Source organism: Narcine bancroftii, chromosome 3, assembly GCF_036971445.1.
Source record: "Narcine bancroftii isolate sNarBan1 chromosome 3, sNarBan1.hap1, whole genome shotgun sequence".
Taxonomy (NCBI): Eukaryota; Metazoa; Chordata; class Chondrichthyes; order Torpediniformes; family Narcinidae; genus Narcine; species Narcine bancroftii.
This window is the reverse complement of record NC_091471.1, coordinates 125,005,618-125,018,318: the sequence shown is the minus strand read 5'-3', so window position 1 is coordinate 125,018,318 and position 12,701 is coordinate 125,005,618. Positions and strand designations below refer to the sequence as shown.

The 12,701-nt window shown below is 42.1% G+C and overlaps 1 protein-coding gene across 7 annotated transcripts in view; it reads right to left on the bottom strand.

Annotated features, from left to right (window-relative positions):
• Positions 1-12,701, bottom strand: part of sepsecs (Sep (O-phosphoserine) tRNA:Sec (selenocysteine) tRNA synthase) — a 138,921-nt gene that overhangs the window by 50,201 nt on the left and 76,019 nt on the right. For all 7 annotated transcript variants that reach the window (XM_069925039.1, XM_069925040.1, XM_069925044.1 and 4 more), the window contains 2 exons: positions 3,327-3,456; positions 1,658-1,749 (listed from right to left, as the gene is read on the bottom strand). In XM_069925039.1, the coding sequence (XP_069781140.1) occupies positions 1,658-1,749; positions 3,327-3,456 (222 nt within the window). The remainder of the gene's footprint in view (positions 1-1,657; positions 1,750-3,326; positions 3,457-12,701) is intronic.

Sequence of the window (12,701 nt, the reverse complement as noted above, 5' to 3'; positions counted from 1 at the left end):
GGACTTCACTGAGAGCGGCTATGTCGATGTCAAGTCTGAGGAGTTCATGTGCAATGAGGGCAGACCGACGTTCAGGTCGATGGCTGTCAGTCTTATCTAGCATGGTTCTGATGTTCCAGCATGCTAGCTTGAGTTTGTGAGCATCTTTTGAGGGGGAGGACGTGGAGGGGGAGGACGTGGAGGGGGAGGACGTGGAGGGGGAGGACGTGGAGGGGGAGGACGTGGAGGGGGAGGACGTGGACCTGTCCTCGGGCCTGCGCAAAGGAGCTTTTAGGTGGAGTGCAGTGCGCGCAGTACTGGCCCCACCCTTTACACCCATGGTTCGTGTGCCGTGGCCAAGCAAGCTGGGACGTGGCAGCGAGGTCCTTGGGTCGTAGGTTTTATATCGGAGTGGCCTTCTCCTATGCAGGTTTCTTACCCGGGCTGGAGGGGCCTGCCTCCCCTCCTAGGTCGGTCCATACTGCCCGGACCGGGGCCTCCGTCTGCCTCACTCGACCGAGGCCGGGGCCGCCGTCTCCCCCTTGCTCCTGCCCGTATCGGGGCCGCCGCCGTCTACCCTTCGCCCGGACCGGGGCCGGGGCCGCCGCTGCTCTCCCTGTGCCCGGACTGGGGCCGCCGCCTCCCCCTTGCTCCTGCCCGTATCGGGGCCGCCGCCGTCTACCCTTCGCCCGGACCGGGGCCGGGGCCGCCGCTGCTCTCCCTGTGCCCGGACTGGGGCCGCCGCCTCCCCCTTGCTCCTGCCCGTATCGGGGCCGCCGCCGTCTACCCTTCGCCCGGACCGGGGCCGGGGCCGCCGCTGCTCTCCCTGTGCCCTGTATGTACTCTGACAATAAATATGGTAAATCTAAATCTCTAAAGACCTCTCCTGTGGCTTCCATCTCGAAGAAGGCTCCCCAGTGCTTAAACTTTGTGAGATTTGAGGAGATTTGGTACATCACCAAAGACTTTTGCAGATTTCTACAGGTGTACCATGGAGAGCATTCTGACTGGTTGTATCACTCTCTGGTATGGAGGTGCCAATGCACAGGGCACGATAAAACTAGACAGCTGTAAACTCAGCCAGCACCATCATGGGCATTAGTCTTCACTCCATAAAGAACATCTATAAGAGGTAGTGTTTCAAGAAAGCAGCCTCTATCCTCAAGATCCTTACCATGCCCTCTTCACACTGATACCATCAGGAAGGTACAGGAGCCTGAAAACCAGCACTCAGCGGCACAAGGACAGCTTCCTCTGCCATATTTTTGAATGGACAACGAATCACAAACACGACCTAATTTTTTCCTACTTTTGCACTAATCTATTTATTTTAAAATGTCATTTATTGCAATATTTGTACCGTAATGCTGCCACAAAACAACATATGGCGTGACATGCTCATGACAATAAATTCTGATTCTGAGATAAGTGGAACTACAAAAGTGAAGTCTAGTAGGCTGATGGAAACAATGGAAGCGGGGATATGGTGGGAAGGGTGTGCTGTGGTGGGTAGATAGAGAACCTATGGGGAAGGGGTGTTGCAAAGATGTGTGACAGAACCTAGGTGGACGAGAAGGAGAAAGACAGGGACTGAGGGGGGAGCAGATTACTTGAAATTGGTTATGAATGAGAGCAGAACAACTATGTACGAATGTGGACTGTGATGTCATAAACTCACCTTTCTCTCTTTTAAGAGACGCTTGTATCCATTCACACCAAGTGATAGCAGGGTTATCAGAACATCCACGGAGGGTGAAGCTGAAGCTCGGCCTAGAAATATTAGTGGGAAATATTCTTATTACTTAGTTTAGCCATTTCTAAATTCCATGCAAGAAGTACTTCAGTCATGGCACCAAGCTTTGCAGATGATAAAAAAAATCAAAATTCCAACAATATAAATCACAGTAGTAATTGCTAAATCAAGTAGAAAGTACAAAAACCAGAAGTCTGGCACCTCTAGGTTGAACAATAATTTTGTTTCCAACAGCTATCCATCTCTTGGACTCCCTGAACCACCCAAACTGTAACACTAGTCCAAGACCACTGAAGATCTGTTTGCACTGTTGTGACATCACATTTTTTGCAGTAACTGCAACTGTGAATATTTATCTATCATTTCATATTATTTTCCCCTATTGAGTGGTAACATAATTTATACATATTTATTAGTGTATTTATATCTCTAGGTAGCTATACCAAGCAATATGTTCAGTACATCTGTACATTGTGCTTCCAAGAATGATAGTAAACTCTCACTCAGCAGATAAGTATCAGCATGTATGTCATCTCCTTCCAGACTTCTCATCTGTGTACTGCAGAGTGGCAGTATGGAACGTGCTTAAAGTTGGATGCAGATGCATCTGAAATCTTGCTGCGTCCAGAGGCAGCTCCTCATTGCAATGAATTGAGGAGTTGCATACATTTCATATTTGGCCCTTCACCTTCATGACATTCCTTTGATTGGGTTGCCAATGTGAATGAAAAAGGTAGGTAGAGACGAGCTTTTTAAATCCCTTAATTTAAAATAAATATTTTAAATGTTCCACAAATTAAATCTGTTCTTAAAATTGATTATAAAGATTTTAGAAACAATGACAAAAAATACAAAATTAATTTCAGCTGTGTCTCATATGGTCACACTGTTGAGATATCAGGATGTGCATGGCTGTAAAAGGAAGCGGTGACCAGAAAAATCATACCAATTGGGCCAAAAACATGACACCTCTGATATAGTTTAATCCATGATGATTTGTTGGTGGGTGCTCGATCAATCTCCCCCCTATGATTTCCAAGAAAACTTCAAAGAAACAATATCAATGAATGTGTCTAGTAATTTTCCAGCGTCTGTGCTACAGATAAAAAAGCAGAACAGTACAGACACTTTACAAGATGTCCATCAAATTTTAAAAAGATGTTATTGCATCACACAATTTCTATTTTGACTTCCAAAGGGTTTTTTAAAAGAGAAAAAAAGGAGGGAAAAATTATTGAGTTATGTTTTATTTTAAATAGCATGAAATAAACTCAAACCCTTTTCATTTCTAATTACAATTCAATATATTATGAAATAAAATTCCATTAGTCTTCTTATCTATGTCATCAATATTGATAACAGTGAAACAACTGCTCCCTCAGAGAATTTTGAACTTAATCTTATGATTTTTTTCACATATATTGAAAGCTTAATCAATGTCCAGCATCCTAAATGAAATTGAGATTATTGAGGCTAAACCAGAATTTGCATCAATGGTTTTCCTCAGCCAATCTGGACATGAATGAAAGCCAACCTTGTCGTAATAGCCACCATAACTGCAAAATATTTTGCCAACTTGTATATAATGAATTACCTGGATACATTTTGCTGATTTCTTGTATGAAGACATCGTCAAAACCAGCAACTATAGCACCACCTACAGGAACCATGAAATTCTTGTCTAAACTCTGTACAAAGGCATCTATTCGGCCAATGCGAGCTCCCTAATTAAAATAGAAAACAAAGTGAGGTCTGAAACAAAAGAAAATATTATTCTAACTACCACTTTAAAAACATACTATGTCAAATTTAAATGTGTCAAAGGGAAGCTGAACACATGTGATGTACATTTAGTTAAAAATACCAGAGAGTGATTTAAATTCAAGATTCCGTTATTATCATGTAATAGTACTGAACATGTACTATTTTAACAGTTTTTAACAGATTTAAGCGATGGAGATATTTTAAATTTGCCAACAACAAATTCACAGCATCAAAGAGAATGCCTGAAGGATGGCCTGACCCCAAAAATCTCAGGTGATTATGTATACTGAGAAAGGTGACTGCATCCAACATAAATTCAATTCCCGCAATGTCGTGCTCAGTAACCTTTCTAATCCAGTTTAATCAATGGAAGGGTGAAAAGCGACAGGATTTGGGGAGCATCAATTAAGAAATAATTAGTAGTGCACTATGAGAACAGAAATAAAAGGGGATACAATCAAAAATGAATTATTTTAATGATGTATTTTATAAAATATAGAATTGGTGCAATGCAGATTTCATTAAGATGAATGATGTTGAGTGCAGGCAATGAAACACTTTCAATTTCAGGAAGCCAGTGTCAACATTAAAGGCTCCCAGGTATGGTCTTGACAAAGATTAATGTACACTCTCCAACATTGTTCCACTTATATTGCCGGAGCATCTTTATATGCAGCAATCATTCATTTGCCACATATTCTATCCTTTAAACAACCAAATCTGGGTCAGTTTGAGTGTTGTAGAGCTTTCTGTATACATTAGAAAATGAACCCCAGAATATCCAGGTTCAGTCTCTGATCAGTCACTTTAGCCAGAGCACCAAGGAGCTTTACATTTTAATAGTGAGCGCTACACTTGAATCCAGATGCCTAACAATTAACAAAATTTTACCTCCAGAGTATAATTTGATCTATATTTTTGGAAAAGCCACAATATCATGGAGCAACAATGGATAAAAAACACAACAGCTAAAAGTCCGTGAAGTTTATGGATGAAAATGGAATCCATGAGTGATACCCAACTGCTGTGGCAGAGCCTAATTGCAAGATGTCTGTAGCAGACATAACCTGCCTCAAAACAAAATCAAATGCAGTCGGATACGGCAAAGCTTCACTCCCTGACAAACTCAATGTCTTCTACATTCAATTTGACCACAACATCAAAAAAGAACCACCAATGCACATCCCCATGTCCCCTGATGATCCTCTCCAGTCCTGTATTCACAGGAGAGTGAATCTGAGGAATACATCCGGTCCAGATGGAGTATGCAGTCAAGTAATAAAACTGCTGATCAACATATTCATGGATAACTTCAACATTTCGCTCCGGCAGGGCATAGTACCCACCTGTTTCAAGCAGGCATCAACCGTTCCATTACCCAAGAAGAATGTGGTAACCTACCTTAATGACTATCTATCGACCAGTGGCACTTATATCAACAGTGATGAAGTGTATTGAAAGGCTGGTGCTGAAGCATATCAGCTCTGTCTAAGTGGCAACATGGATCCTTTCCAATTCACCTATTGTAGCATCAGGCAGATGCCATCTCATTGGCTCTACACAAAGCCCTGAAACACCTCGACAACAAAGATGCACACATCAGGATGCTCTTTATCAAATACAGTTCAGCATCTTGTTACGGAGTCCAGAGGACCCCAAAAACTAGCAGTAATATATATACACTACAACATAGGGTTACTTAAACAAAAGTAGTTTTTAATTATAATTGAACAAGAAAACAGAATTAAACTTTAACTTATTACTTAACCTACCTAATCTCCCCTCTAATACTAAGAGCAGGTGTGTGTAATGTATATTTAAGATTAGAAAAGTTCTTTAGATCCAATCCCACAGATTGCAGGCAATTCTTGTACTGTGCACAGAAGTTAGCATTAATAAAGTTCACCAGTCTTTGGTGCTTAACAGGCAAATGGTTACCACTCAGAAGGGTTCTCGGTGGTTTACTGAGAGAGATTCCTTTTCCAGGACATCCACAACTGATTCCTTCTCAATCAGTCTTGCTGACGAAGCTTGCCCCTTTCAAGGTTCTCCAGATGATCCTCTTTCTTTCAGGTCACCTTTCAGACTGCCAGTCTTCTCCTTTGACCAGGCAGCTTTCCAAAGTTTGCCAGCTTGTCCCTCTGGAACTGATTTCTGTGATCCTTTCTCTCTCACTCCCTCCCTCTCTGAGAGCAAAGTTGTTCTGTCCCTGCCTGCAAAAATCACATGCTCTCCCAGGCAAGCTGTATGTTGATACTTTGTTGCATTTTTGCAAAAAGCACTCTGAAAGACCTGCAAACAATCTGTGTTTTAACATGCGTGTGTGCAAGCTGCTCCAGCAATTCCTCCCAAACCACCTCAAAATACTCTGTCACAATCTCCTCAAAATTGATCAGCAAACTCCAAGACCTTGGACTCAACAACCCATTGAGTAATTGGATCTTCGATTTCCTCACTTCCAGCCCACAATCTCCTCCACAATTTCCATAAGTACCGGAGCACAAGGCTGTGTTCTTAGCTCCTGCTCTACTCACTTTACACCTATGACTGTGTGGCTTGGTACAACACCATCTACAAATTTGTTGATGATACCACTGTAGCGAGTTGTATGAAAAGGGGCGATGAGTCAGGATACGGAAGGGAGATTGAAAACTTGGTTCAATGGTGCACCAACAACAACCTTGAAGTCATTGTCACCAAAACCAAGGAGCTGGTTGTTGACATCAGAAAGGGAAAACCAGACGTGTACGATCCAATGATAATTGGGGGGGATTCAGAGGCGAAAAACGTGAAACTTATATTTAAGTTCTACTTGTTCAGGAGTTTGCAGAGGGTTGGTTTGACATCAGAAGCCCTGGCAAATTTCTACAGATGTGTAGTAGAATGTGTACTGGCTGGCTGCATCAGAGTCTGGTATGGGGATATGAATACCCCTGAGCGTAAAGCCCTGCAAAACGTAGTGGACACAACCTAGGACATCACAAGCAATGTCCTCTCCACCATCGAGAACATCTACAGTGAACGCTGCCGTTGGAGAGCAGCAGCAATAATCTAGGATCCACATCACCCAGCACACTCTCTGTTCTCGCTGCTGCCATCAGGAAAGAGGTATAGGTGCCACAGGACTTGCACCATCAGGTTCAGGACAGCTGCTACCCCTCCACCAACTTATTTAAGGACTCTTACTTTATTGTTTTTTTCCCCCCCTCCTCTTTGTATTGCACAGTTGTTTATTTATTTACACGTGTACATTCGTGTACAATTTTTTTGGCACTACCAATAAGTAGTAATTCTGCCTGGTCCGCTGGAAAAAAAATCTCAGGATTGTTTGTGATATCATGTATGTACTCTGACAATAAATTTGAAATCTGAAAATAGAAAATGCTAGAAACATTCAGCAAGTCAGACAGTACCTGTGGAGAAACAGTCAATGTTTCAGATAAGTGACCCTTAATCACAAGAGTTCTCACAAGTTCACGGACTTGAACACTAACACTGATTCTCTTCCACAGATTCCATCTGACCTAACAAATCGAATATCCAAAGAATATTCTATTTTTATAAAAATAGCAAAAATTCTTGCTTGTACCACTGAATCCTGATATTTAAAAATCTGTACATTGAAGTTCCTCCACACCATTTGATTTGGATCAAAAGAGCATTGCTAGTTACATCAATTCTGTTGCGAGTGAGGAATTCACATAGAAGGTTCACAGAACCACATCGTTGGGTGTCCCTGTGCACTGCAATACTAAAACTGACAATGTTGGTTTCGGTGAGCCGTTGATGAATTGCAAGGAATTGCATTATCAACATTAAGCCGGAAGGTGTGACCTTTGCAGCCTATTCTTAAATGGGATAGACAACAATACAAAAAAAAATCTTCCATGAGCTTTATACAAAGTTTGAGGAGATTCAGCATATCATTGACCTCTATTGTATTTTCACAGTTGTACTGTGGAAAGGATACTGACTGTTTGCATCATGGCCTGGTTTGGAGATGCTTCCTCAACATCACAAAGGACTTCCATCACCCTGATCACAAACTCTTCTCACTGCATGCCTCAGGAAAACGGTACATAAGTCTGAAGTCCAGAAGCTCCAGGTTCAAGGACAGTTTAAAAACTGACCATCAGCTGTCAGGTTCTCGAACCTCCCCATATTACCCCAATCTAAAACTTTATGGGACCAGCAACAGATCCATTGAAACATAATTATTTTTGCATTAACTGAAATCGAATATTTATCCTATCTTCTGTCTCGTAAAAGTTATTTAATGTATACTATTGTTGACAATCTATCTTGCATATCTGATTACGTATACAATGTACACCAACCTAGGTGCACTTGTGCACAAATCACAAAAAGTCTTCAGACAGGTGCAGAAGGTTGCTGGTAAGTCAAAAGCCATAATGGCCTTTATGGCTGGGGTTTGACGTTTAGAAATAAAGGAAGTATTGTTTATAGTTGTACAGGATACAGTACGAGTCCTCATTGGTGATATTACTAAAAAAAGGGTGGAAATAACAGGATAAAATCCAAAAGAAATTCAGCAGCAGTTTAATTCCTGGGTTAAAAAGGTTATTATTTCACAGCTAAATTCATATTCTTTGGTGTTCAGAAGACTGAGGTGATTTTAATGAAACAGATGAGATCCTAAGGGGACATGATAGGGTGATGTTAAGATATTTCCATTAGTGGGAGGGTTTCAAATGAAGGGTTATTTGAAATGAACTGCGCAGAAATTCTCCTCCCAGAGGATGGTGAATTTCTGAACGAGAAGGTTGTGGAGGAATTGGGTGGGGGGGGGGGGTGTTGTGCAGAGGTTATTATTATAGGTTAAGTTGACTGGATAGCATGCACAACAAAGGTTTTACACTGTAACTTGGTACAGGTGACAATAAACAATTCAACTCAAATCACCAGAGAAGTCTGTAAAGTTATAAAAGTCTGCACTTTTAGAAGGGTGCAACGCAGGGAAATATTTCTGCTCCTTCTGCCTGTCCATGTAGTCAAGGGAAATTTCCCCTTTTTGTAAATGGACCTGCAATAATCTCCTTAAAACATCAGCGAGCGACAAACTAACAAGGGGATAGAGGTTGGCAGCAAAAGCCCATAATTATACTAACAGGAAGCTGAAAGGAATCCCGATTTGTCTTAAATGCATAATACAATCAAGGTGTGCAAGATCATATCTGAGGTCACAGATCTCAGAAAGGACAAAGAACACAGTTTGAATGTTGGCTGTTTCAATGGTATAGATTCAGAGAACAGCATTAATAAAACCCAAATGTTCGATGGGTCAATAAGAACAAACATTCTTCCAAGTCAGAGAGATAAAGGGCAGAACAATTAGTATTGCACAATGATATTACATAAAAACATAGAAGATAGGAGCAGGAGTAGGTCATTCGGCCCTTCGAGCCTGCTCTGCCATTCAATGAGATCATGGGTGATCTTAAAGTTCAGTACCCCATCCCCGCCTTCTCTCCGTAACCCCTAATTCCCTTATACTGAAGAAATATATCTAATTCCCTCTTAAATATATTTAATGAACCTGCCTCTACTGCCCTCTGTGGCAATGAATTCCACAGATTCACCACCCTCTGGGTAAAGAAATTCCTCCTCATCTCGGTCCTAAATGGTTTGCCTATTATCCTCAAACCATGGCCCCGGGTTCTGGATTTTCCCATCATTGGAAACATCCCATCTGCATCCATTCTGTCCAGTCCTGCCAGAATTTTATATGTCTCTATGAGATCCCCTCTCAATCTTCTAAACTCCTGCGAGTACAATCCCAATTTGCACAATCTTTCCTCATAAGTCATTCCTGCCATTCCAGGTATCAGCCTGGTGAATCGCCTTTGCACTCCCTCCATTGCAAGAACATCCTTCGTCAGATAAGGCGACCAAAACTGCACACAATACTCCAGGTGTGGTCTCACCAAGGCTCTGTACAGCTGCAGTAAGGTATCCTTATTCCTATACTCAAACCCTCTTGATATGAAGGCCAACATACCATTTGCCTTTTTAACCGCCTGCTGTACCTGCATGCTCACCTTCACTGAATGGTGCACAAGAACCCCTAGGTCTCTCTGCACTTCCCCATCTCCCAATCTATTGCCATTCAAATAGTAATCTGCCCTCCGGTTTGTATTACCAAAGTGGATAACCTCACATTTATCCACATTGTAGTGCATTTGCCATGTATCTGCCCAGTCCCCCAATTTATCCAAATCACACTGGAGCTTCCTGACCCCCCTCTTCAGTGCACACAACCCCTCCTAGCTTAGTGTCGTCTGCAAATTTGCAGATATTACATTCAATCCCCTCATCTAGATCATTAATGTAAATTGTGAACAGCTGGGGTCCCAGTACAGATCCCTGTGGCACCCCACTGGTCACCGCCTGCCACTCAGAAAATGAGCCGTTCATCCCACTCTGTCTTCTATCTACCAGCCAGTTCTCAATCCACATCAATACCTTGCCCCCAATCCCATGAGCCTTGATTTTGCATGCCAGTCATTTATGTGGGTCCTTATCGAAGGCCTTTTGGAAATCCAGGTACACCACATCCACTGGCTCTCCCCCATCTATTTTACCTGTCACCATCTCAAAGAATTCCAATAGATTTGTCAAGCATGATTTACCTTTTGTAAATCCATGTTGACTCTGTCCAATCCCTTCTCTGCTAGTCATATGCTCCGCTATTACATCCTTATTACAGGGGCAGTGACCTGGTTTTGTATCCGGTGCTATCTGAAAAGAGTTTGTGTGTTCTCCCAGACCACTCCGTATGTGATTTTCTGCAGGTGCTCCAGTTTCTTCCCACCCTCTAAAACATACAGGGTTGGTCAGCTAATTGGGTTTCATCAGCCAGTAGGGGCTTCTACTGTACTGTATCATTAAATTTTTTTAAAAATCAAGCACTTTGACCACCGAGCTCACAGCGATCATCAATAAAAATTGACAAACTTTGTTTCTTTCTAGTTTTGTGTTTATTTCCACTGCCTCTGCCCCCCCATAAAACCCACAAGAGTGAACTTTATTCTGCATCTCAAATTTTTGGGTAGTGATTTATGAATTCTACAAGGGTGAATTTTTATTACCCGAAATGCCATAAATATAGGGTTGCCTGTGTAACAAAGTCTTATTCTGCTGAGGTCCTGCTCGTCATTCATCTAGAAAGGCACAACATTACAATGACCTGCAGATTTCTCATCACTTATTTTGCTTATTAAGTGTCTATGCTTAATATTAAAATAACTGTTTCCATTTTCACTGCTATGAAAGAAGACCTTGGTGATCAAGCATACAAAACTAGTTTTTGCAGCATCTTTTGCCTTGCACCAAGATTCTAGTTATGTTTTATCTCACAAATGACATATATACAATGGTGGAAGCTTTAGAAGCAACTTCTTCTTCTTCTTTGGCTTGGCTTCGCGGACGAAGATTTATGGAGGGGTATGACCACGTCTGCAGCAGGCTCGTTGGTGACTGACAGGCAGGCACGGTTGCAGCGGTTGCAAGGGAAAATTGGTTGGTTGGGGTTGGGTGTTTCCTCCTTTGTCTACTTTAGAACTACTTTAGAAGCAATTACATTTAGTAAGCCAATACATGTCGACTTATTAAGGAACAATTCAGGTGCAAGTGCTTTCTTTCCAACTTCCTCTACTTCCGTATAGAGAGTATCAAGGACATCTTTTAAACAAAATAACTACCGGTACCTGTCTTGAACAGCAACCAATATGAGGACATAACTAATATCATAACTTTGCTATCTAAGTAATCACACTGGTTGTACGCTGGCTACACTTCTTGTCTTGTTCAGGACAGCTGATTGAACCAGAAATGCAAGATGAGCTGAAAGTTAGATGTCCTGCACTCAAGACTAGACCTACTGAAAGAGAGCCTGAATACAAAATACATCCTACACCTCAGATTTAAGAGATATGACTTCAATCATGGAAATTGAATCACTGAACTAAAAAGTAGGAAGGCAAATGCATACGAGTTCAGTGATCCCATTCAAGTTTTGGGTAATGCTACTTAAAATGGAGGGGATGGATTTTGCATCCAAGCCCTTTTTTTTAATCCAAATTAATGTTTACCTTGAAAACATAATTTAAAAAAAATTTAAATTATATTTGATCAATTTTAAAATGCATCTCCAAACAGCCTTTAAATGCAGCAAGCTGTCAGGTAATTCTAGGACCACCACTTGATGTTGAGTCACTGCTTGCAACTGACATTTGAGTATAGATCATTAGCTCAACCAGCAACTAGTACATGTAACAGATTAGAGCAGATCAGTGGGTACTGGAGGTGGGCTCTTCACCTGCATCTCCTCCATTAGCCTTGCATATGCCCTGGCCTCCTCTGTCCCCATGCATAGCAGGAAAAGGATTTTCCTTGTCCTCACCAACTACCCACCAGCCTCCACGTCAAATATATTGAATTCTGCCATTTCCACCACTTAATAGCGATTCCACCATCAGACACATCTTCCCTTCTCCTCTCTGCCTTCTGTAGAGACCACTCCGTATATGACTCACTTGTCCACTCCCACTGTACTCTTGACACCTACACCTGTGACTGCAGGAGGTGCTGCACTTGCACCCACACCTGTTCCCTCACCACCATTCAGGGCATCCAAACAATTCTTCCAAGAGAAGCAACACTTCACTTGTGAATCTATAGGGGTCATCTACTCTATTTGGTACTCCAGTTGTGATCTCCTCTACATCAGCGAAACTGGATGCAGACTGGGAGATCATTTTGTTAAGCACTCAGCTATGTCTGCCGTAATAATAGGAATCTCCCAATAGCGACCCATTCCAATTCCCTGCCCCATTCCCTTGCTGACATGTTTGTCTATGGTCTCATTCACTGCTAAACTGAGACCACCTGCAAATTGGAGGAACAACACCTCATCTTGCATCTGGGCACCCTCCAACTGGATGGCATTAATATTGACTTTCTGGTTTCCGTTAGCTCCATAAACACATCCACCTCACCCCCCACCCCCCCATCTATCCCTATGTTACTTTTCATCTAGCTTTGTCTCTTTCACTTCCTTTTCCCCAAGTATTGCATTCAAAGAGCCAAAAAAACCCTTCCCCAATAATTTTTCACCTTTTGTCTCTCCTGCCCTCCTATCTTTATCCACTAAAATCTTTTGCCTGCTGGTCTGCACTCCTCCCCC